This window comes from Ascaphus truei, chromosome 18 (genome assembly GCF_040206685.1).
Source record: "Ascaphus truei isolate aAscTru1 chromosome 18, aAscTru1.hap1, whole genome shotgun sequence".
In the NCBI taxonomy this organism is placed as follows: domain Eukaryota; kingdom Metazoa; phylum Chordata; class Amphibia; order Anura; family Ascaphidae; genus Ascaphus; species Ascaphus truei.
Window position 1 is genome coordinate 12,675,405 of NC_134500.1, and position 23,700 is coordinate 12,699,104.

The 23,700-nt window shown below is 45.1% G+C and overlaps 2 protein-coding genes across 7 annotated transcripts in view; both read left to right on the plus strand.

Moving 5' to 3' along the window:
- Window positions 1–12,596, plus strand: part of BTBD1 (BTB domain containing 1) — a 42,511-nt gene extending 29,915 nt beyond the window's left edge. The window contains exons 6-9 of one of the 4 annotated variants that reach the window (XM_075575568.1): window positions 6,079–6,271; window positions 8,041–8,128; window positions 9,239–9,385; window positions 9,728–12,595. In XM_075575568.1, coding sequence (XP_075431683.1) covers window positions 6,079–6,271; window positions 8,041–8,128; window positions 9,239–9,385; window positions 9,728–9,886 — 587 coding nt within the window. In that variant the 3' untranslated portion in view covers window positions 9,887–12,595. Of the gene's footprint in view, window positions 1–6,078; window positions 6,272–8,040; window positions 8,129–9,238; window positions 9,386–9,727 lie in introns of all 4 variants that reach the window. The other 3 variants (XM_075575567.1, XM_075575569.1, XM_075575570.1) reach the window with 3 other exon arrangements.
- A 1,591-nt stretch (window positions 12,597–14,187) lies between these two features.
- Window positions 14,188–23,636, plus strand: C18H15orf40 (chromosome 18 C15orf40 homolog). 3 transcript variants are annotated; one of them, XM_075575573.1, is made up of 4 exons: window positions 14,188–14,541; window positions 18,420–18,546; window positions 19,652–19,779; window positions 22,232–23,419. In XM_075575573.1, the coding sequence occupies exons 1-4, from the start codon at window positions 14,434–14,436 to the stop codon at window positions 22,253–22,255; spliced, it is 387 nt and encodes a 128-aa protein (XP_075431688.1). In that variant the 5' UTR covers window positions 14,188–14,433; the 3' UTR covers window positions 22,256–23,419. The 3 variants fall into 3 exon arrangements, with proteins under 3 accessions (XP_075431688.1, XP_075431686.1, XP_075431687.1); XM_075575571.1 differs by lacking the exon at window positions 22,232–23,419 and adding an exon at window positions 23,426–23,636 and having other exon boundaries at window positions 14,198–14,541; XM_075575572.1 differs by lacking the exons at window positions 14,188–14,541; window positions 22,232–23,419 and adding exons at window positions 14,573–14,672; window positions 23,426–23,636.
- The last annotated feature ends 64 nt before the right edge of the window (window positions 23,637–23,700 follow it).

The window sequence follows — 23,700 nt, forward strand, 5'->3', positions numbered from 1 at the left end:
CTGTCTCCTGCTGAGAAACTGCGTCGGCGCAAGGCCGGCCTTTGCATGTACTGTGGCAATTCCGGTCACGCTGTACCCCAGTGTCCTCACGCACCGGGAAACGCCAGCTCCCAATGAGATCCCGGAGAGTTTCGTTGGGAATTTTGACACTTTCTCCCATCGTCCAGAACATCCTTCCCACCAGGATAACCTTGCCCATTACACTGTCTGGAGAGGGGTTTCACACTCCGGCACAAGCGTTCATTGACTCTGGTTCTGCAGGTAATTTCATTGATGAGACTTTTGCTAGACTGAACAATATCCCTTTGGTCAACAGGAGGACGCCGGTAGGACTGGAGGCCATTGACGGTCGACCGCTTAAACCAGCTTTTATCACGCTACAGACGGTGCCTCTTCTTCTACAATTCGTCAACGTCCATACGGAGATCATTACCCTCGATGTAATCCACACTCCTTCTGCTGAGTTGATTTTGGGTCTTCCTTGGCTTCAACTTCATAATCCTCGCATCGACTGGACGGATCAGAAACCTATCCAGTGGGCTCCTTCTTGTGCCAAGACCTGTACCCAGATTTTCAAGAGAATTGGTGGTTTGTCTACCTTATCTGAGAAGATTAACTCCTTACCCTTTGAGTACTGGGAATTCCGTGATGTTTTCGACAAGGCACGTTCCGAGATTCTACCTCCACACCGTTCTTTTGATTGTCCTATCGACCTACTTCCGGGCGCACCTCTTCCCAGGGCAAGATCCTATCCTCTCTCTCTCCCAGAGACAAAAGCCATGAACACTTACATCGCTGAGAACTTAGAGAGGGGTTTCATCAGAAAATCGTCTTCCCCGGTCGGAGCAGGCTTCTTCTTTGTCAAAAAAAAGGACGGCTCTCTCCGCCCATGCATAGACTACCGGGGTTTGAACAATATCACTCGTAAAAATCGCTATCCTCTGCCTTTGATTCCGGAGCTCTTCGACCGTCTCCAGGGAGCAAATATCTTTTCTAAACTGGATCTAAGAGGTGCCTACAATTTAGTAAGGATACGAGAGGGGGACGAGTGGAAGACTGCTTTTAACACTCATGACGGCCACTATGAATATCTGGTTATGCCGTTCGGTTTGTGCAACGCACCAGCAGTTTTCCAGGATTTTGTCAACGAGATTTTTCGGGACATTCTGAACTCATTTCTTATTGTTTACTTGGATGACATCCTCATTTTTTCTAAATCCACTCAAGAACACATCAAACATGTTCAACAAGTACTGTTACGTCTTCGGGAGAACCATCTTTTTGCGAAGCTGGAGAAATGTCAGTTCCACCTCAAATCTGTTGCATTTTTGGGTTACGTCATCTCGGACTCTGGTTTTAACATGGATCCAGAGAAACTTAAGGCTATTCTGGACTGGCCTCGTCCGACTACTCTTAGAGCCGTGCAACGTTTTTTAGGTTTTGCAAACTATTATCGACGTTTCATCCGCAATTTTTCGTCCACCGTATCTCCCATAACTGCCCTCACCAAGAAGGGTGCTGATCCTTCATCTTGGTCGGAGTCCGCCATAAGGGCGTTTGATCTGCTTAAGAGGGCTTTTGTGTCTGCTCCCATCCTCACCCACCCAGATCCTAAACTCCCATTTACCTTGGAGGTGGATGCTTCGGACATTGGGGCTGGGGCTGTTCTGTCCCAGAGAACTTCTCCCTTAGCCAGACTGCATCCATGTGCGTTTTTCTCGAAGAAATTTTCGTCCGCTGAACGGAATTATGATGTCGGGAATAGGGAGCTTTTAGCGATCAAGTTGGCTTTAGAGGAGTGGAGACATTTCTTAGAGGGGACTGAGACACCCATTACCATTCTGACGGATCATAAGAATCTCCTCTACCTAGAAGGGGCACGGCGTTTGAACGCTCGACAAGCCCGCTGGGCTTTGTTTTTTTCACGATTTAACTTTCTCATTTCCTTCATTCCTGGCTCCAAGAATCTAAAAGCGGACGCCCTATCACGACAGTTTCTGGCGGAGGACAGGTCTGAGGAGCAGCTGGAGTCTATTATTCCTTCTAGTTGTATCCTCTCCGCTAATTCGTTTGATATCATGGGCAAAATTCAATCCGAACAGTCACGGATTCCTGAGGGACTCAAGGTTCCGGAGGGAAGACTCTACACGGCACCTCAACACCGCAAGAAGGTTCTCGAGTGGTGTCATTCCTCTAAATCAGCAGGACACCCAGGGATACGGAAGACCAACGATCTGGTTCAACGTACCTTCTGGTGGCCTGAGAGGGCTAAAGATGTGGAGGAGTTTGTCAAGGCGTGTAATATTTGCGCTCGCAACAAGGTGCCTCGGGTCAAACCTGCTGGGCTTCTACTTCCGTTACCCATTCCAGACCGTCCCTGGAGCCATATTTCTATGGACTTTATTGTAGAGCTTCCAGAGTCCAAAGGAAAGAATACCATTCTGGTGGTCATCGATCGTTTTTCCAAACAGTCGCACCTTGTTCCTTTGAGGGGTCTACCAAATTCCCCCAGGCTGGCAGATGTCTTCATTCAGGAGATTTTTCGTCTTCACGGAGTACCTTCTACCATTGTCTCGGATCGTGGGTCTCAATTCGTGTCGAGGTTTTGGCGTGCCTTTTCCCAGAAATTGGGGATTTCGCTTCAGTTCTCTTCTGGGTATCATCCACAGACCAATGGACAGACGGAGAGGGCCAACCAAAACCTGGAACAATACCTTCGATGTTTTATAACTGATACACAGGAGGACTGGGTGGATCTTCTTCCATGGGCCGAGTTTGCTCTGAACTCTCTTCGCAATGATTCTACCCAAGAATCTCCATTTTTTATAAACTTTGGATTTCATCCGTCTCGGTCACCTTTCTCTTCTCTCTCCTCAGGGGTGCCAGCAGTGGACAAGCACGTCTCTCGCCTGAGGGTCTTATGGTCTAAGATTCAGGAGAATTTGAAGCTCGCTACAGGGAGACAGAAACTCCAGGCTGATCGACTTCGACGTCAAGTACCGGAGTTCGCCCCAGGAGACAGGGTATGGCTCTCGTCCAGGAATATCCGTTTGAAGGTTCCTACCATGAAGCTCGCTCCCAAGTTCCTCGGTCCCTTTACCATACTTAGGAGGATTAATCCTGTGGCTTACAAGCTATGTCTTCCACCTTCTATGAAGATACCTTCGGTCTTCCATGTGTCCTTACTGAAACCAGTGTTTCAGAGTCCTCGCTTTTCCAGAAGAACTTCTCCTCCACGTCCGATTATGATTCAAGGTCAACAGGAATACGAGGTGCAGTTTGTCCTGGATTCTAGAATTTCCAGAGGAGGAGTACAATACTTGGTTCACTGGAAGGGGTACGGACCAGAGGAGCGTTCATGGATTCCTCACCGGGATCTTCACGCACCTCGTCTTCTACAGGCTTTTCATCGCAAGAATCCTTCCAAGCCTTATCATGGTCGCCCGGAGGTCGCCCCTGAAGGGGGGGGTACTGTGAGGATTCTGGAGCCACGCCGCTCTCGGCGTGCTCCTCACTTACCTGCAGCTCCATTTGGGTCTCCCGCGGCACACGTGGACTCCGGAGGCAAGCCGCCGTCAGCTTTTCCCTCTATGCGCGCGCGCGCACATCTTCCTTCCTCTTCTGCTCTCAGAGCAGGGCGTGGGTCCGCGCACGCAGCCGATGGCACTGCCTCACGGAGGCGCGGCCACACGGAGGAGCTCCCGCCTCTTAAAGGCACAGCGCCTCTTTTGATGGCTACCACCAAACTCAGCCAGGCTGCTGGGCTTTATGGCTCCTCCCCTGGGACTCCTTCTGGACCTATACCTGCTGTAACCTGGCCTTTCCACACACCCCTACCTTGCTGCGCTGCTATTGGTTCCTCTCTCCTATATATACCCTGCAGAGTCACTGACTCGTTGGCTGAGCATAGAACCAGTTGTTCTCACCATTCTCTGCCTCCTTAGTCTATTCCGCAGACTTCCTCGTGAACTGAACCGGCTTCCGCTACGTCTACCTGTACCTCTGGCATCCCGAACTCGGCTTACAGCTACACGACTCTCCTCACCTCTGGCATCCCGATCCTGGCTTACGGTAAACTACAACGTCCCTCTCTCTTACCCCGGACTTGGCTAACGGCCCCTCTACCTACCGTACCTCTCCTACCCCGATCCGGAATCCCAGACCACTCTTCAATCAAGACGTGCCCTCGTGGCTGTGGGTGGCGTTATTTCCTATCCCACCTCAGCACCGCGGTCCCGTCTCGTTTGTGGTGAGCACATCCTAACACACATCTACTGTACACACAAACTCTCCCAAAGGGTCAATAATATTACACTCTCATCATCACCCCAAGTCTGGTGCCTAGGGGTCATCTTTGACTCTGCCCTCTCCTTCCATCCTCACATTCAATACCTCACTAAGTCTTGCCATCTTCAACTCCGAAATGTAGTTAGGATAGCCCGTTTGCTCACTCATGACGCAACTAAAATCCTAATTCACTCTTGTCCCGCCTTGACTACTGCAACCTTCTCCTCGTTGGTATTGCCCTTGTCCGCCTGTCCCAAATCCAATCCATCCAAAATATTACTGCCAGACTGCTCCAGATCACTCACTGGCTTCCCATATCCTCTAGAATCAAATTTAAAACCCTTACTCTGACTTACAATGTTCTAAACCAGGGGTGCGCAAACTGGGGGGCATGGGATTTGTCTGGGGGGGTGCGGCCGTTGCAGAGGCCCCACGCGCTTCCATGAGGCATTTAAATTAAATGTCAGGGGACCGGGCGAGGCCTCTGCAACCTCAACTAAACAGGATTCAGTCGGCTTCTGGTCACTTCGCCATGACAACGTGACGTGACGCACACTCCATCCCACAATGAGCGGGACTTTACCTTTTGTTTCAACATTGTCCCTCATTCCCTCTAGACTGCAAGCTCTCAGGAGCAGCGCCCTCATTACCTCGCTGTATCTGTTTGCGCTTGTTTGTCATTATTCGGTATGTAATCCTGTCCCTGTAATATACATAACTCCGTACCCCCCATTGTACCGCGCTGCGGAATATGTTGGCACAAATAAACGATGACAATAATAATGTTTCTATCTCCGGCAATCGCCTGGTTCCTGAGACACATACCGGTTTTCAAAGATAGCGCCTGCATTCTGCTCCAGGATGTCTTCTCTTTACCCTTTTTTGTATCTAAAGCCATCTCCCGCCAACAACCTCTCACTCACTGCCCCACGCCTCTGGAATGACCTTCCCCTCAACATCAGACTAGCACCCTCTCTCTCCACCATTAGGACCCTTCTTAAAACACACCTATTTAATGAAGCATATGGGTAGCTCCACTGGCTGATACTATACATCTCACATGCACTGACCTTGGTCCCCTGCAGACGCACTGACCAGAACACCCTCCTACTGTCTCTGTACGTTCTCCCTAATTACCACTTAGATTGTAAGCTCTTCTGGGCAGGGAGTCTTTTTTCTATTGTTTTATTCAAAGCGCTTATTCCCATTGTGTTATAATATTATGTCATGTGTATTGTAAAGCGCTGTGTACCTGAATGGCGCTATATAAATAAAGATATAAATACATACATTGTGGACATACAGCAATCTTAAAAAAAAATACAACTAGTTATTCAGTTAAGAGGAGAATTCCCTAAATGTCTTACCTTTCAGTGCAAATGATCCTGATGTCAGCTGAATGTTGATAATTGCTTTGCAGTGCTTAAATTTATCCTTTTCCCCTGCTTCATCTGCTTAACCCAGGGGTGGGCAACTCCAGTCCCCATGGGCCACCAATAGACCAGGTTTACCTGCTTCAGCACAGGTGGCTCAATCAGTGGCTCAGTCTTCAACTGAGCCACCTGTGCTGAAGCAGGGATATATCCTGAAAACTTGGCCTGTTGGTAGCCCTTGAGGACTGGAGTCGCCCACCCCTGTCTTAACCCCTCGTTGCCAGAGAGGCCTGGAGCGCATTGCAAAGTAACCCATTGTTCGGCCTCTCTGGCGCCAAAGGGGTTAAACGGCTGTTACTTGCAGTGCCTCCCTCACAGAAACGTTCCCTATTTATTCATTGTCTCTTTGTCGTGGCAGGTCCCGCTCAGTGTGGAATTATGTCAGACCGGGAAGTGGTAAACCTCTTTCTGCATTTTACAGTAAACCCTAAGCCTCGCGTTGATTATATTGACCGGCCGCGGTGCTGCCTCCGGGGAAAGGAATGCAGCGTTAACCGATTCCAGCAGGTGGAGAGCCGCTGGGGCTACAGTGGGACCAGCGACAGGGTCAGGTGATGATACGGATAACTGGGGTAGCTTATGCATGTAAAGGGGCAATCCCTCCCAGGAGCCAGGTGAACTCACTTCAGTCACCTGTTTAAGGGGTCTTATCTGGGGCACTGATACCTTTTGTGCTATGACACCAATAAGTATTTATAGTTTATATTAGCTGTACCTGGCGTAACATACGCTGATCGAGCAGATCTTAAAGGTTATTAATGAAACATGACTCTTCCCCACCTTAGTCCCTACTCTGTCATTCCTGCTCCTCTTTGCACTCCCTCCTCTCCTACTCAGCTCATCTGTCTCCTCTCCTTTCTGGCTCTGTCCCCTCTCTTTGCACTCCCTCCTGCCCCATGTGCACACTGCTCTCCATTCCCTCCTCCTCGTCATCCCTCTGTCTCCTCCTATCCTTGCGGTCTCTCTCCTCTGCTCCTTGCTGTCTCTCTCTGTATCCTCCTCTCCTTGCTGTCTCTCTCTCTGTCTCCTCTTCTCTTTTCCTTGTTGTCTCTCCCCTCCTTGCTGTCTATCTGTCCCTTCCCCCCCTTATTGTCTCTCTGACTCCTCCCCTCCTGCTGTGTCTCTGTCTAGTCCTCCAATCCCTGCTGTCTCTCCTCCCCTCCTTGCTGTCTCTCTCTCTCTCTGTCTGTCTCCTCCCCTTCTAGCTCCTCTCCTCGAGGAGGCATTTCAGGTTCTTGCAGATATATATATATATATAATTTTTTTTAGAATGTTTGTCTGTGTAGCCAGTCTGCCACAGGGTGTTGTACCTGGTAGGCTACATATCTGGCACATGACGTCATACTTGTGACATCATAATGAGCTGCAGACATCCTTAGGCTGAGGCCCCAGTACCTCCGCTGCCCGCGAGGCTGGCGGCGCGTGCAGCCGATTCCCTGGTCTGCAGGGAGCTGCAGACCAAAAGACAAGGGGGCGGGACGGGGGCGCGGCCGTGACATCAACCGGCAGGTTCGCCCTCATTGGCTGAACCGCCGGGGGGCGTGGCTTAGCGCTCCGTCACGACTCCTGATCACAATTCTCTTGCGAGCAGGAGTCACTGTCGGCAGAGCGCAGCGCCCCCCCTCGCAGCGGGCCCGGTCCCATTGTGCAGCGGCTATTGTCCCTGCAGCGTCCCCAACAGCGGGCGCTGCAGTAGCCAGCGGGGACCTGGCCTTAGCCTTTTATATAGATAGATTTTAAAGTGAGGCTTGGGAAGTGTTTGATTCCCTCTGGCTGCTCCCTTCTGTGTGATGTCACTGTGTGATGTCACTGTGTGATCAGCGAGCGCTTGTGCAGCCAGAGTCCCCCCTCCCCACCTCCCCTTATCTGTATTAGTTCTCTGATAAGGACAGGGTGGGATAAAGGGAAAGAAAACACTTGATTGATAAATACTTCCCCGTTCCGAGGCCCCTAAGTAATACAATGGGACGAGTATGTGGGACTGCCCCTTATGTGCAAAGGGAAGGGGGGTGTCACACATCATTGAAAATATTGCCCCGCGAGCGCATCTTCCAGCTGCGCAGAATAACGTGCAGAAGCCATACTTCCCTTATCGGGGATGAGTTCAGTTGCACTCAAATAAATGGGTCCAAGATCTTCCCAAACACGGGGATCAGGGCACACTAATCAGGTTTAAATCAGTATTGGAAAAAGATTACTTTTACACCAGTATTTAGCAAAATGAAAAAAAAAATGTTAGAAAAGACTGGACCATGGTCCGAAACCAAAGGACATTTTCAGTGAGTATTATATATGTTTCAATATATGTTCTGTGTTCCAGGTTTACCGTTAATAGAAGGATATCTATTGTGGGGTTTGGACTCTATGGCTCTATCCACGGGCCCACAGATTATCAGGTCACTATACAGGTATGGGACATTTTCTCTGTGTATTGCAAATACCCCCACAGCTAACAGTTTGAAGATGTTGATTTACATTAAAGCTGGGGCGGCCAACTCCAGTCCTCAAAGGTCACCAACGGGTCAGGTTTTCAGGATATCCCTGCTTCAGCACAGGTGACTCATCAGTGGCTTGACTATGCCACTGATTGAGCCACCTGTGCTGAACAGGGATATCCCGAAAACCTGACCTGTCTGTGACCTTTGAGGACTGGAGTTGGCCACCCCTGATATAAAGCATTGACTTGCTTTGGTTACATTCAATGCGGATGTATTGACTTATTTTGGAATGTCTTATGTATCAACCTATTTGAAGTCCTGAGTTGTTGATGTACAATGTAGACATTCCTTAAAGCGGCAATCCCTCTAACTACCCCCTTCTTGTGGGGTCCATCGGAGCTGAATCATACTATTTTCAGCTCTGCGGATCCCTCGGTTTCTGAGATACTTAGGCTAAGGCCCCGGTAACGCGCGCCCTTGAGATTGCAACGCGCGCCCTTGAGATTGGCGGCGCGTGCAGCCGATTCCCTGGTCTGCAGCTCACTGCAGGAAGAGACCAGGGGGGCGTGGCGGGGGAGTGACGGGGGCGCGGCCATGACGTCACCCGGCAGGTTCGCCCTCATTGGCTGAACCGCCGGGGGGCGTGGCGTACCGCTCGTCGCGAGTCCTGCTCTCAATTTTATTGAGAGCAGGAGCAACTCTCGCCCCAGCGCTGCAGCCCCCCCTCGCAGCGGGCCCGGCGCCATTGAGGGGAGGGCTCTCGTCCGTGCCGGACGCTGTAGTAGGCAGCGGGGTCAAGGCCTAAGTGGTGAAGTCACCAATATTACTTCCTGATTTGTTTTTTGTTTTTTAAAGGGGATTTAAATTGATGTCCAATAGGAAGTTGCAACCGAGGATGTTGCAGCTTCCTATTTGCCAGAGATTTGGCAGCCATTTTGTTTCCCCTGGAGGGAGATTTAAACCTGGTTAACCTCGCTGCTAAATATCTCGGGATGCAGAAATGGGCAGTAAGAATAATAAAGAGGAGGGGGATTTGCTACTTGAAGTGTTAGCATTGTCTTTTCTGTCTCTCCCATGCAGATTCTTGAATATGAAAATAATGAAACCCTGGGTCAAAACGAGACCGCCTTTAGCTGTGACGGGACAGCTAGCATATTTAGGGTTATGTTCAAAGAGCCTATAGAGATTTTGCCAAATGTCTGCTACACAGCATGTGCAACGCTGAAGGTAAGAACAATGGCAGTTAACAGAGGAATACTGTAAGTGATACATTCATGGGTGTATTACAGGGGTGGGCAACTCCAGTCCTCAAGGGCCACCAACAGGTCCAGTTTTCAGGATATCCCTGCTACAGCACAGGTGGCTCAATCAGTCCCAGCTTCAGCAGAGGTGGCTCAGTCTTCTGAGCCACTTATTGAGTCACCTGTGCTGAAGCTGGGATATCCTGAAAACCTGACCTGTTGATGGCCCTTGAGGACTGGAGTTGCCCCCCCCCCCCCCCCCTGGCGGATTGTATTTTTGGTTGCTTTGTGATGCACGTATAATTTGTTCCTTTCTGTTTGTTTTAAGGGACCGGATTCACATTATGGCACAAAAGGATTAAAGAAAGCAGCCCTGGAATTCCCAACAGCAAGCAAGACCTGCTTTTATTTTTTCAACTCTCCTGGCAACAACAATGGTACTTCGGTGGAAGATGGACAGATACCGGAAATAATCTTCTATACGTAACTGTGGGACACGGAGTCCTTGATCCAAGTCAGCACTTGAACCATAAATCTTTAAAGAGGAAATCCAAGCAGCTTCATTTTTTTAAAATCTTTTTTTTTTGTTTTAATATATGCAGCCTTTGATTACTTTAATTGAAAACGAATTACCTAAGATGGTGATCGATTTGGTTCTCCCATGATCGATCAGCAAAGATCTTGCTTCCCAGGGTTCACTAAATGGCTGCCTTTCAGTTTCACTGAATCCTTCAGTCAGTGTAACTCAACAGCTACAATGTAATTCTAACATTACAAAGGTAACATTATCTATCGTTACAGTTTACAGCTCAAACTGCTGAGAATATTGACAACAAATGACCACTAACAGGAAAGTGTTGCTAACATCTTGCACTGCTGGGGAGGTGGCTAAAACCTGCTGTAGAAATCAAAGGATGCTCAGTATATTAAAACTCATTAAAAATGGCAAGAGTTGAATTTTAAAATTAAAAAAGGTAGTATTATCTCATTCTACAGAACTGATGTATTTAATTAAAAAAAAACACATGGAGGATAGTGCTTGGATTGCTCCCTTAAACCCTGCTTTGATGCATTCAATGTACGTTCTATTTTTATTTATTTCTCTTTTTTTGTGTGCATGTTTATAGTCTGTTCATGAAGCAGAAAAGTGGAAGACGCGAGGAGATATCTCCATCGTTTAAACAAGCGGTTTCCATTTGCCACCGTCTGCTTTTTCTAAACAAAATTCTGTTTAGATTTTTAAAGCGATTGTTCATTTCAGAACTGGTGCATCGAAAAGGACATTTTCAAGACTGCTCCTTTCTGTTAACTCTTCTGCTGCCAGAGGAGTCCGCTAGATCGCCTGTGAAAAACCAACGTGTCATTTTCACTGTGGGTTTCATCAATTCATTGAGGTGTGACGCAGTTAGTGTCAAATCCACATTGCCAGCAATGATTTATATTAGTCTGTGGTACAAATATTCACCTGGCACTAAAGCCAGGAAAGGGCGGGTACCATTTCTAATGTGAGTGATGGTACATCAAATGGTACTCTATACTGATGTGTGTAAATGGGCCTGTAATGTTTTAATCGATACACTTTGGTTTAAAAGTGTTTAAAGCAGGGGTGGGCAACTCCAGTTCTCAATGGCCACCAACAGGTCAGGTTTTCAGGATATCTCTGCTTCAGCACAGGTGGCTCAATCAGTGCCATTAATTGAGCCACCTGTGCTGAAGTAGGGATATCTTGAAAACCTGGTCAGTTGGTGGCCCTTGAGAACTGGAGTTTCCAACCCCTGGACTAAAAGGAATATGCAAGTCTGCTATCTCTAATCTAGATGACATGATATTGACATGGTATATATGAAGCTATTTTAGTTGATTCATTTTGTTAAATAGTTGTATGATGTAAACTTAAAAGGCACGCAAAGTGAAATAATGTGTTATGGATTTTTTATTTACGTCTGATACAACACGTGACCCTCAAGGTTAGAATTGAACTGAAATGTCAAGTAAAAAATAGATTTTTATTTTTCAATTTTCACTTATACCACTCACATAATCTTTAGAACTAAACAAAGATAGAATTTGGACAAATGGACACTTTTTAATTCACCTAACCCCCCCCAGAATGGGTGTGTTTATTTTAATCGACGTTTCGGTCTCCAACGGGACTATTCTCAAGATGTTTCTCCCGTTGGGGACCGACACGTTGATTTAAAAAGTGGAGAAATAAATTCTACAATTTATTTCACTGATTTTAACAGTGCCGTCTCTTCGTACCAACACTATAAGGCTGCGCTTATAGTGCCGGCGACGCGACGTCTCGTCAAAGCAAATGCATTGCCGCCGTCACGTGCGCTTATAGTAAGCACGGCGTGACGGCTTGGTGGCAATCGCTGGAAGTCATCTCAAGTTGATTTTTCCAGCGACCATAGCCTGACGTCGCCGGCACTATAAGCTTAGTTATACTTGCCAAGCTGCGCACCTCAAACCTTTCATCAGGGCGTGTGCGCGTGTGCGCCCTACTAGCCACAATGTGGTTTTTTAGTATCTGTGATTTGAAAGATTAATAATCAGCAGATACATCAGCCAATGGGAATGTTTGTTAAAACAGCCAATCAGAGCATGTGCAATACGAAGATCACTATTCAACAGCCAATCAGAAAGCTCAATTTTTTCATTGATCAGAATGCCTGATAAAGCAGCCAATCAAAACGATGGATGCAATCAGAACTCTAATCAAATGGTTTGTGTGGAACCCTGAGGTTTTTTTTTTAATATAACTCATTTTGATTAAAGTGTATTTTCCTGTTTGTTTTATTAATAAACTGTATTGAAGAAAATATCTAAGAAATAGGATCAAAGAACAATAGACCTACACTATTATTTAACATTACAGATCATTAATAGTTTTGTTACAATAAAACATGAAAACATGAAAGTAATCGCTTTTTTTGTTTTAAGCCGTTTCATTATTTTGATGTGATATCCATGATCTCTTGAATGTAGATTTTAAATTAAGGTTTATGATTGTTAAATTTGCATTTATGAATATGAAATATCACTAGAAAAAATAAAAATATTGAATATTGTATCCAGTAGTTTATCATGGGTAAAGAAACCCTGAAGTTCTGCATGGAGAACCTTTACTAACGATGGATATTTTACTGAAGAAACAATATTTCTAATGTTTTTTTTTTTAAATGGAATAATTCTGAAAGTTTGTTAAATATTATAAATTATATAGAATAAAGGAAGTTTTTAGTTTTATTTAACAGTTATAAGCCCTATGACGGCAATTGTGTTCTTAAGTACACAGCATTAGTAGCCTGGGAGTTTTCCAAGTCACAGCAAATTTCTAAGGGGTTCTACAGTCCAAATACATTTTTAAAGAGTTCCGATGTTCAGTGCCCTGATCATGTATGTTTTATGTCATGGATACTTTAGGGGTCCTGCTTTAGACCACGATCTAAACAAGAGGTGGAGGGATTTTTAAACCGGACTGATGCCACGATCACCTGTTCACAAAAAAACAGACGTAGCATGCCACTGCCCCACTGAAGAGGTTACAAGCTTAATAATATGAGGGATTTGTCGGCCCGCCCGAAGGCTCAATGTATTTATTGGTTGAAAGAGTAAGTGAGTGGTAAATACGCTGCCCGTGGAGTGGGTGAACATGGTGTAGATCCCTAAGGCTACGCTTATAGTGCCGGCCACGGCAGGCTGCGGTCGATGGAAAAATCAAATAGAGATGACTTCCAGCGATCGCGACCAATCCGTCGCTCCGTTGCATCGCTCTTACTATAAGCGCACACAACAGCGGCAGTGCATTTGTTTTGACGCGGCGTCACTGTCGCCGGCACTATAAGCGCAGCCTAAGTCAGCTTCCCTTGTGACATTGGGCAAGTCACTTTAACTCCCTGTGGCTCAGGTGGCAAAATTTGGATTGTAAACTCTACAGGGCATTCTTTGTGCCAGCAAATTTGTGTACAGCGCTGCACATATGCTCAGTGCTATTTAGGGGGGGGGGGAACAAATATAGTGTATGTCTATACAATACATAACCCAAACCACTGGTTTGGAAGAATTGATACAGCACAGCTGGGTACGGTGAACCAAAAAATGCAGAAAGCAATGTTTCGGTCCACTAATGGCCCTTCAACAGGGCGGAAATGGGTTGGTTTCTGCAACTGTAATCCACTCCTTTTTGATTTACCGTATCTAGCTGCGCTGTATTGATCATTCTAAGGCCTTGTCCAGGGTGGCACTGAGCGGGCTACTCAAAGCCACTTGCCGAGCAAGCAAAATTGATATTGCTGCTCGCAAGCGCATCACGTGAGCCGTTCGCCCAATGAGGGCGAACAAGCTCCGTGACGTTGGGGCCGCGCGCCTAGCCGGCCAGGAGTCGCCCGGCCGAGCAGGACGCAGCACCAGTGCGCCTGTTTCCACCCTGGACAAGGCCTAAGGCTGCGTCCCCGCTGTCGCTGAGCGCGCTCATGCTTGAGAGCGGTGACGTCACCAGCCCTCCAAGCATGAGCACCGCGTGTCCTGTCTATCTTGCCGGCGCACGCGTGGGGGCATTGGGGGCTTGTTGAGCGCGCTTCAAACTCTTTTTTTTTGTCTCCCCAAGTGCAAAGCTTGGGAGAGAGTGCGGGGACGGGACCATTTAAATTGCACGAACTAAACTCGGCAAGTGCCGCGTGCTCAGCACTAGCGGGGACACAGCCTAAACCAGGGGTTTGGGTTATGTATAATTATTTACTCCACACACACCTCCTTAAGCAAGTGAGATCCTATTAAAGTGTATGGCTGAGTGAGTGAGGCCGGCTTCACATCCCTGAGCTCACAGTGTGGTGCACACGGCGGGCTGTGCTGGATATAAAGCCTCCCCCTGGCATACTATGATCTGTACACCCAGCCCGAGCCGCTCACAGTTGCTTGCGGCCTAGCACACTGCCGAGCCGGGGACTCCCTTACACGGTTCAGCCGGGAGGCCCCAGCCCCGGTGCCGCTGTGATCTCTGGGACACCCCGGTGCCGAGGCCTGTGACTCATGTTCGGCGTTTTGTCTCGCCGGCGGTTGAAGGGATTTGTCTCCTCGTTTCCCCGGCCTGCAGGGTCAGGGCGGGCCCCCGCCATGCCGAGGAAGGAGAGTAAAGGGGTGAGAGCTCCGGGAGCAGCAGCGCTGCCCCCGCACGGCGAGCTAACCAGGCTTTATTTACATGCACACGTATTGCATCAGTGATGTGTGTGTACTGCCATAGCAGAAGTGTGCTGCCACAGCAGATTAAAGTATGTGTGTGTACGTGTACTGCCATAGCAGATTAAAGTGTGTGTCAGTGTGTGTGTACTGCCATAGCAGATTAAAGTGTGTGTGTGTGTGTGTGTGTGTGTGTGTGTGTGTGCTGCCACAGCAGATTAAAGTATGTGTGTGTACGTGTACTGCCATAGCAGATTAAAGTGTGTGTCAGTGTGTGTGTACTGCCATAGCAGATTAAAGTGTGTGTGTGTGTGTGTGTGTGTGTGTGTGTGTGTGTGTGTGTGTGTGTGTGTACTGCCACAGCAGATTAAAGTATGTGTGTCATGAGTGTGTATTTACATAGGGTGTGGGTGTGTATACACTTGCATAGCAGATTCAAGTATGTGTCAGATTACAGTGTACTTCTATAGCAGATTTAAGTGTGTTCTTCCATAACAGATTATAGTGTGTGTTTACTTCTATAGCAGGTGTGTGTATTTACATAGCAGATTAAAAAGTGTGTGTGAGTGTGTGTAGTTCCGAGGGGGAGGGGGGTATAGCAGATTAAAGTGTATGTACTTCTATAGCAGGTGTGTGTATTTACATAGCAGATTAAAGTGTGTGTGTATCGCAGATTAAAGTGTGTGTGTGTGTGTGTACTTCTATAGCAGGTGTGTGTGTATTTACATAGCAGATTAAAAAGTGTGTGTGTGTATGTGTGGCAGATTAAAGTGTGTGTGGTTCCCTAGCAGATTAAGGTTTGTGTATTATATAGATACACTTTTGTTGAATGTGATATATGGTGACTAAATATTGTCAGTTATGTTTTGTAAAAATGTATTGAAAGTTTTTTTTTTTTCCCCCTTGTATTTGCTTATTCCAATAACCACAAGCGCACAAACCAGACAAGCTTTATAGGAGCAGAGAGTCCCAGTTAGGAGTTGGGTAATCTCCCATCGTAATCACTTCTAGTCACATCTGCTCAGGGATCATCCAGTTTGAGACTGGGGCTGATTCTATATGTGATGACGCAGCAGTTTTCAATTGAAATTTCCCATTAAAGTCACACAGAATCAGCCCCATAAAGGATAATTCTGTATATGCCAAAGTACATCCACATTGACAACAATAGGAATTTTGGGCCGAAAAACAGCCCGAACTGTGGGGCTTATGCAGAGAGCTACTTTAATGAAAGCCGCAACGGCAATAAAGTCGCCACATTATTGCCGTTTATGTTCGCCGTATGCAGGATACTTCGTTACCCCTGTGAAAATTTAGGGGCCTATGCAGAGAACTGCGAGAATGGCCATTCGCCAGACTTAAAATTCTCCATGTTTTTGGCGGATTCCCCTCGCAGTATGCAGGAAGGTGCGCATATCTGTGAGAGGAATCCGGCAGAGAGATGGCGAGAATGGCTCCGCTGGCGAGATCCGCCTCACTCTGCACAAATCTCGGCGGCAAAAAAAAAGTGTACATATTAATAGGATTGCTATTGATGTGCAGGGTGTCTCCGGGGATGAACCGCATTGGTTTTATGTCCGGGGACCCCCTGCTTCCCGAGATACAGGCCCCGTTATGAGGTGCCGGTATCTCCTATGCATTGAGATAGCCCGATCACGTGACGCGGGACATTTCCATTCATAGGAGATACAGGCACCTTTATGAGGTGCCAGTATCTCGGGAAGCAGGGGGTCCCCGGACATAAAACCAACACGGTTCATGTCCAGAGACCCTCTGCACATGTACACTAATAATAAAAATATAGTAATGCTGCTTCATTACCTTACCGGCTATCCGTTAAGGCAATGAAGGGGTTAAGTCACAGTAGCATGTTTATTGGGGACAATGGCCCCCAATAAACATTGCAATACACAGCACAATCAGGCTCTGTGCCCCCAACAACACCTAAACCCCCCTTTTATACATAACCCATAGTAATTTTTTTAGGCACAGGAATGGTACTATAGGCTGGCGGTGGCCCTCGGGTGTTGCCTGCAGTATCAAGTCTGTGCCCAAAAAAATTATTACAAGACACATAAATACTTTAACATAAATACACCCCACCCTCCTACCCACCCCTGTAAGGCATAACCACCATCACCCCCAACACACCGGGAGGCCTACCTTTCGTCCCTTGGGGACAATACCCCCTACACCCAATACCCACATTCAAAACAATACACACACCCGCAAGAAGCATAACAATTATTAAAAAACTATACATAACCCACCCACACCATATAGTCAAATATATTGTGGTGTTACTGAACCCCTTAATAACAATAACGGTTAATAAGCGCTAAAGTAATTAATGGGTTAAGCCACCCTTTACCCATTCATTTGTAGAGTGGCTTCATCATTCTCTTTATATATATATATATTATACATATATATATATTATGTTACATATATCTGTAAAAATATATGTAAAATATAGGTATGATTAAGCAATCTACAAATAAGTGGGAAAGGATATGCATGTAGCAATGTAAAACATCCGATCTGCAATTGACAACATCACTGCCAAATTAAAAACAAATCCAAATGAAAATAAAAACACATATCATCAGAGAATACAGCAAGCACCTACCTATCCAAAGCAGTAAAGAGTAAATTGCTATAAAACTTACAATTGAACAATGTGTACATGAAGCAAATAATATTTCCATCATGTACACAATTGCAATCAATGGTCCAAAACAAATACACGATTGAAAGTAAACATTCTATATAAACAAAGCAAGTCGACAATAATACATTACCAACACACAATTAATGCCATCCGAAAAACATTACAAGCAAATCTAAAAAAAAAACCACTATTCAAGATTGCTATGCAAACACAAAACCATTGCAAAAACAAATTTATTTCTAACTAACACGATCGTACACAATCTAAATGCACCAAATAAGCCACATTAAACCATTAAGGCAGGGTCTCAACATATACCCATGCAATCATCATCATGTTAAATGAGAAAAGTAAATCTACATAACATTTCACACACACAATAGTAAGCAAACAGGGAAAAGAGTTGTATAATACATGACCAAATGCAATAAACATTTGAAAAACAACCCGTTAATAAACATGTATGTATATAGCTCCAGAGGGATATATATACATACATGGCCATGAATTGAACATTAAAAAAAATCATCTGACTTTTGAGAAAAAACACAAAAAAGAAAAAAAAACATTTCGCCGCTCAGCACCAGCTTCTTGCCAACTTTTGTTGGTGGATCGATTTGGAGAAAATCTCTCCATTTTATAGCCCCGATCAGCGCCGAGATGCTGATCGGGGCTACTAGAATACGGCGGATTTTAAAACTGGAGAAATATTGCTTCTCGCCACCCATCTGGCGAGTTTTTTTTTAAAGAAACCAAAAATCGGCGGATTTTAATCATTTGGCCAGTTTCTCGCCATTTCAGGATTTGCTATGGGCATATTTGGCAAATACATGGCGAGATAGAGCTTCTCGCAGCTCTCTGCATAGGCCCCTGTATCTTTGGCTTTGGGGTATATAGAATTATCAAGTAAAACATCAACACTGTTATAGATGATATTAAAAAGCATAGCTGTCTCAGAATATTGTTGTAAAATACATCTATTACATACATATTTGCCCTGCAGTTTGCAGCTGAAAACAAACATAATTAAATTACTTGGGAAGAATTTTTGGACGAGTGCTGTACAAAAGAAAAAAAAAACCTCTTATTATGCCAAGTAAAATTGCGTTACTTTTATTTGGGGAATCTAGCAAATGTAATTTTTTTCACGTGGCTGCTTCTTTTGCAGGGAAAGGGACAAAAGAAAGATGCAGCACAAGCATGTCACCCGTCAGGTCCTGTTGCAATAGACAAAAACGGATCAATTACCATAGCTATCCACGCGAAGCCTGGCGCCAAACACAATGCTATAACAGGTATGTTATATATATATATATATATCTCCCATAACAACAGACTGCTCGCTTCATGATAATATTTTGTTCTTATGTGGCAAAATACATTTTGTTTATGTATGAGAATAGTAAATGAAATCAACTTTATATAACCATGTTTTAGATATGTGTGTGCGTATATATCTCATACACATTTTAAGTTATGGTGGGTGAAAAAGGCGACAAGAAACCTCCACCGTTAGCATATAGCAAATAATAAGATCACTTGTGAGCACATTCACATGTCTTAGGCAGGTCTGCAACCCTGCCTTTCACCATTATCACCTAGCATACAGTTCTTCCACTGCAGCAAGGGATTCTGGGAAATGCCATGCAAATGAGCACAGTGTCACCTCCGTGCCTGAGTGGGTTCACTGGCTTTGCATCTAATCCCATGCTGTGCTTAAAAACAGCAAGCATGAGCTTATAAGGGTTCCATGTAAAAATGGATTTCAGGCAAAAGGTGACACGGTGTGCTCATTTGCATGTCATTTCCCAGAATCCCTTGCTGCAGTGGAAGCACTATATGCTAGCTGATAATGGTGAAAGGCGGGGTATATATATTCTTGTAATAATGTTTCATGTCTGACCAGTTTAATCCATTGACTAATGTTTGTGTTATATAAAGCAGCGGTGTGCGAAGTGGGGGGGTGCGGCGTTGCAGGGGCCCCGCGCTCTTCCCCCAAGACATTTTAATAAAATGCCGGGGGATCGCGTGAGGCCCCTGCAACTCTAAACTTGCCTTCAATCTGCCGGTGTCAGGACTCGTGTCCATGGCAACGCCGCGTGGTCGCGGGTCACGTGACAGCATTTGACACCGCGCGAGGGAAAGGAGGGCGCGGCACACCCGCAGAGCAGAACAGGCAGAGGAGGCGCAGCAAAAACAGTTTGCTCGCCCCTGATATAAAGCATGACCCTCTCTATATGGTCATTTCCTCTGCAGCCAGGGTGTTTAAACAAACAGTTATATCTAGCTCTGTGCAGCATTTAAATGATTTACTGTATTGTGCCTTTCTGCAAAAGTTAAATCAGATCTTGGGAAGACACTGTATTTGCTAAAGAATGACACCGTATCTTGATGTTGTAGATGTGACGTCGGACGCTGTAGGCGTTGCCATCGCTGCACCTCCCACAGAAGGAGAAGCTAACGCAGAGCTCTGTCGCTATCTGTCAAAAGTACTTGAAGTAAAGAAAAGTGAGGTTGTCCTGGACAAGGTACGTAGTCCATTCCTGTGAAAGCAGCTCGTTCTGTGATCTCCGAGATCCACATATTCCAGTCCTTTTCAGTTGTATATTATTTTGTCATCTTCATCCAACCAGAATTATAGGCTAAAAAGAAAGTGAATAATGAAATTCTGCTCCGATTGGTCAGGAATTTTAGATACCAAATAACATTGTAATTGGATATCAATCTGCACTTTAAAGGAGCAATCCATGCAATATCCTACGTGTTGTTAAAAAAATAAATTGCTTCTGTAGTATTGGATAATACTTACTTCTGTACATTAAAAAAAAAAAATATATATATATATATATATACATATATATATATATATATATATATACATATATTCAACTCAATGCCAGTTTTAATATGAGCATCCTTTGATATCTATAGCAGTAGAAATCATGTATAAGTATACACACTTACACTCAGCAGCGCAAGATCTTATGTTTGTGATAGTTTGTTGCCAATATTGCCAGCAGTTTGAGCTGCAAGCTGTAACAATAGATGCTGTTACCCTAATAATTTAAGAATACATTGTAGCTGCTGAGTTACACTGACTGAAGGGTTGATTTGAAACTGAAAGTCGGCCATTTAGTGAACCTCAGGAAGCAGGATCTTTGCTGATTGATCACGGGAGAACGGAGCGATTGGCAGCTTCGGTAATTAGTTTTCAATAAAGTTAATCAAAGGCTGCATATATTAAAACAAAAATAAATAAATAATACATATATCTTTTTTTAAGTGCCGCTCAGACTGCCGCTTTAAAGAAAAAAAGGCGGCTGCATAAAGAAAACAAAGAGAAGATTAAAAATGGAAGCTATTTAAAGTAACATTCCGAGAGGCTGAATCGCGTTAATTTCAGCTCCGGGTACCCTGTTTTTCGAGAGACCTCCTTAGGCGCTGCTGGTACTTCCTGGTTGTTAAATCTCCCATGACACGTGGGCCAATAGGAGGCCGTTATGGATTACATGGCGGCGTCCTATTGGCAAGCGTGGTGCGGACAATTTAAAACCCAATTTTTGTTTCCCCAGCAGGGGATGGTATTGGGGCTACCTTTTTTTTTTTAAGGCACGAATCTGAAGACCCAGGCAGTTCCTGGAGCTGAAATGAACGTAGTTCAGCTCTGGAGACCCCCTGCTTTCCAGCTATGCTAAAAAAAATGTAGGCTGAGCCACATCTTTAAAGAAAATAGTTATATCAAGAGGCCAGGGGCGGCCAACTCCAGTCCTCAAGAGTTACCAACAAGTCAGGTTTTTGGGATATCCCTTGCTTCAGCACGAGACTCAACCAGTGACTCAGTCTTCAACTTAACTCCTGGGAGAGACCATAGAAAAAGAAGAGCAAGGGAACAGAAAGAAGAAAGAACAAGGGGGATGGAGAAAAGGGGAAGGAGACAACACAATGGGAGGTATGTCAGATGGGAAAGAACGAGGACACGTGGAGGAACGAGGGAGAGGTGAGAGACCCAGAGAGCGAAAGAAGAAAAATAGGAAAGGAGAGGAAAGCAAAGAATAAAGAAAAAAAGTGGTCTGTGCTGCATTAGGCCGAGTCCACGGTCCCTGCTGGCGTGCTGAGGCGCGCTGAGGCGCAGGGAAAACGGGTGCTTTCCCTGGCCTTGCGGTTGCTTACCGCAAGCGCTCTCAGCAGCCGTCAGGGGGCGGTCCGGGGGCGGGCGCGTCACTGGCCGGGGGCGGGCCAGTGACGTCACGGAGCTGGTTCGCCCTCATTGGGCGAACCGCTCACGTGACCGGCCTGTCTCGCCGGCAAGCGGGGGAATTTTAAATTCCCCCAAGACCTGCGCTTCCGCAAGCGCGCGTAAGCGCAGGTGAGCCCCTACTAAAGCCGCTCTAATTGCGGCTGTAGGGGCTCAGTGCTGAGCGGGAGCGCGCCTCAGCGCGCTTCCGCCAGCAAGCACGTAACATGGCCGAGGCCTTAACCGGAACTATTTTAGGAAACATTGGGAGGACACTAACATTTCTGTGAATTGTTTTATCAAGACCACTTGAGTGTCGACTTCTTTACTGATTTGCAAGCTGATATAGAAGGGAGACATGTTTGATCCACGCTACCGATTTAAAGTCAAGCCTATTTTATGCGCACAACCTATTTTTGCCTACACAGAAATGGTAACAAGGTAGATTGAGGAGAGAGAGGCGGTAAGAGCAATGAAACCCACGCTAAATGTCAAGTGACTTTTCACAACCATTCCCAGCATAAACTTTCAAACACAATGTGAACATACTTATACATGTCTGATTTGTCTTGGTCATAAATTACATTTATTGTTACATGGGACTGCACCTTAAACAAAAGGTTAGGCACTAGGCCTTCCTATAAAGACCTGCCCTCGTCTTACTCACAGAAGGAGCCAATATTCATGTAATGCAGAGCTACTGTACAAAATGATATATTGAAATATCTCAAATATTGTCTCCCCAGCTTGTCTTTGGTTATTTACATTAGAACAAAACATGGAAATCTGGTCCACTTTCAGTTAAGGTGTTTGTGTGGTGGTAATTATTTATCAAATGTTTTACCAGAAAGTAGCATGTGAGTATCTGTACTGGTATATACCAGTTTTTAACTGCACTATGTTATATAAGCATATGCTTGGTTATATTAACCCTTTCACATAACATTAGTTTGCATTTAGCGTAGGGACCTGCTATAGAGACTCACCTTGACGTGGTTAGCAGGCTTGCCATTATTTGATCAAAGGATATAACTGTATAACTGTATTTGTAACCATATATTATTTGTCTTAACTCTGTGCCCGGGACATACTTGAAAACGAGAGGTAACTCTCAATGTATTACTTCCTGGTAAAATATTTTATAAATAAATAACCAAAAGCCTCCTTTATCTTATAGATTTTCACATATATATATATCTCGCTATCCCAAATGGAGAAGCGCAGGGATTCACTGTCTGTCTTGTCTGTTTTACCAGGAAGTAATACATTGAGTTACCTCTCGTTTTCAAGTATGTCCTGGGCACAGAGTTATGATGACAAATACATGGTTACATTAAAAAAAAGCAGCAGTTCAAGCAATATCCTACATGTTTTTTTTTTAATAAATCAGTTCTGTACTATGAGAAAATACTTGTAGCATTAAAAAAAAAAAATGTTTAGAAACATTACAAATGTCTTTGAATGTAGGAAGCATTTCCAAAGTGACAGCCCCCTTCCCCTCTGATAGGCTCTGGCTCTTAAGCCCCGCCCTCTCCCTAGCAGTGAACCAATTGTATCTAGTAACTGCCCAGTCAATCATATTCTAGGAACTACATTGCCCAGAATGCTGTGCAAGAACTGAATTAAATAACCCCGAGCAAAGCGATTGATAATAGAACGATCGATCTGCAGTTTAGCTAATCATTTGTCAATGTGCAGATTGTATTGATGCACATATTGAATGGGGGAAAAAAAATATATATATTTTTTTTAAACGGCAGCTTAAACTGCAGCGATATACATTATATACAAGACATTGACTGCACAGTTAAAGATATATGGTAAAGGTGTATGTAACGTTACAGACCAAATTAAAATGTGAGACAGTGTGAACGGGTCAGATCGCTAGGGGTCTGTCCTGATCTCTACAGATAATAACTCTTTCGTATCCCTTTCCATAGGGTGGAAAATCTCGAGAAAAAGTAGTTAAGATTTCAGCTTCAACGACTGCAGAAGCAGTTTTGGATAAGCTAAAAAAGGAGGCATCTGCAAATTGAGACAAATCAAAGCCATGTAAAGCTTACTCATCTTAACAATAAGATCTCACATTTGTGGTCAGAAGGTTGAAGATGTACATTTAAGATTTTAAATAAAGATTTTTTTTTTTTTTTTTTAAGCACCGACTCATCATTCCAGTATGGGCGCAGTTATTTAGAATTGAATGGTAGGGTCCAAT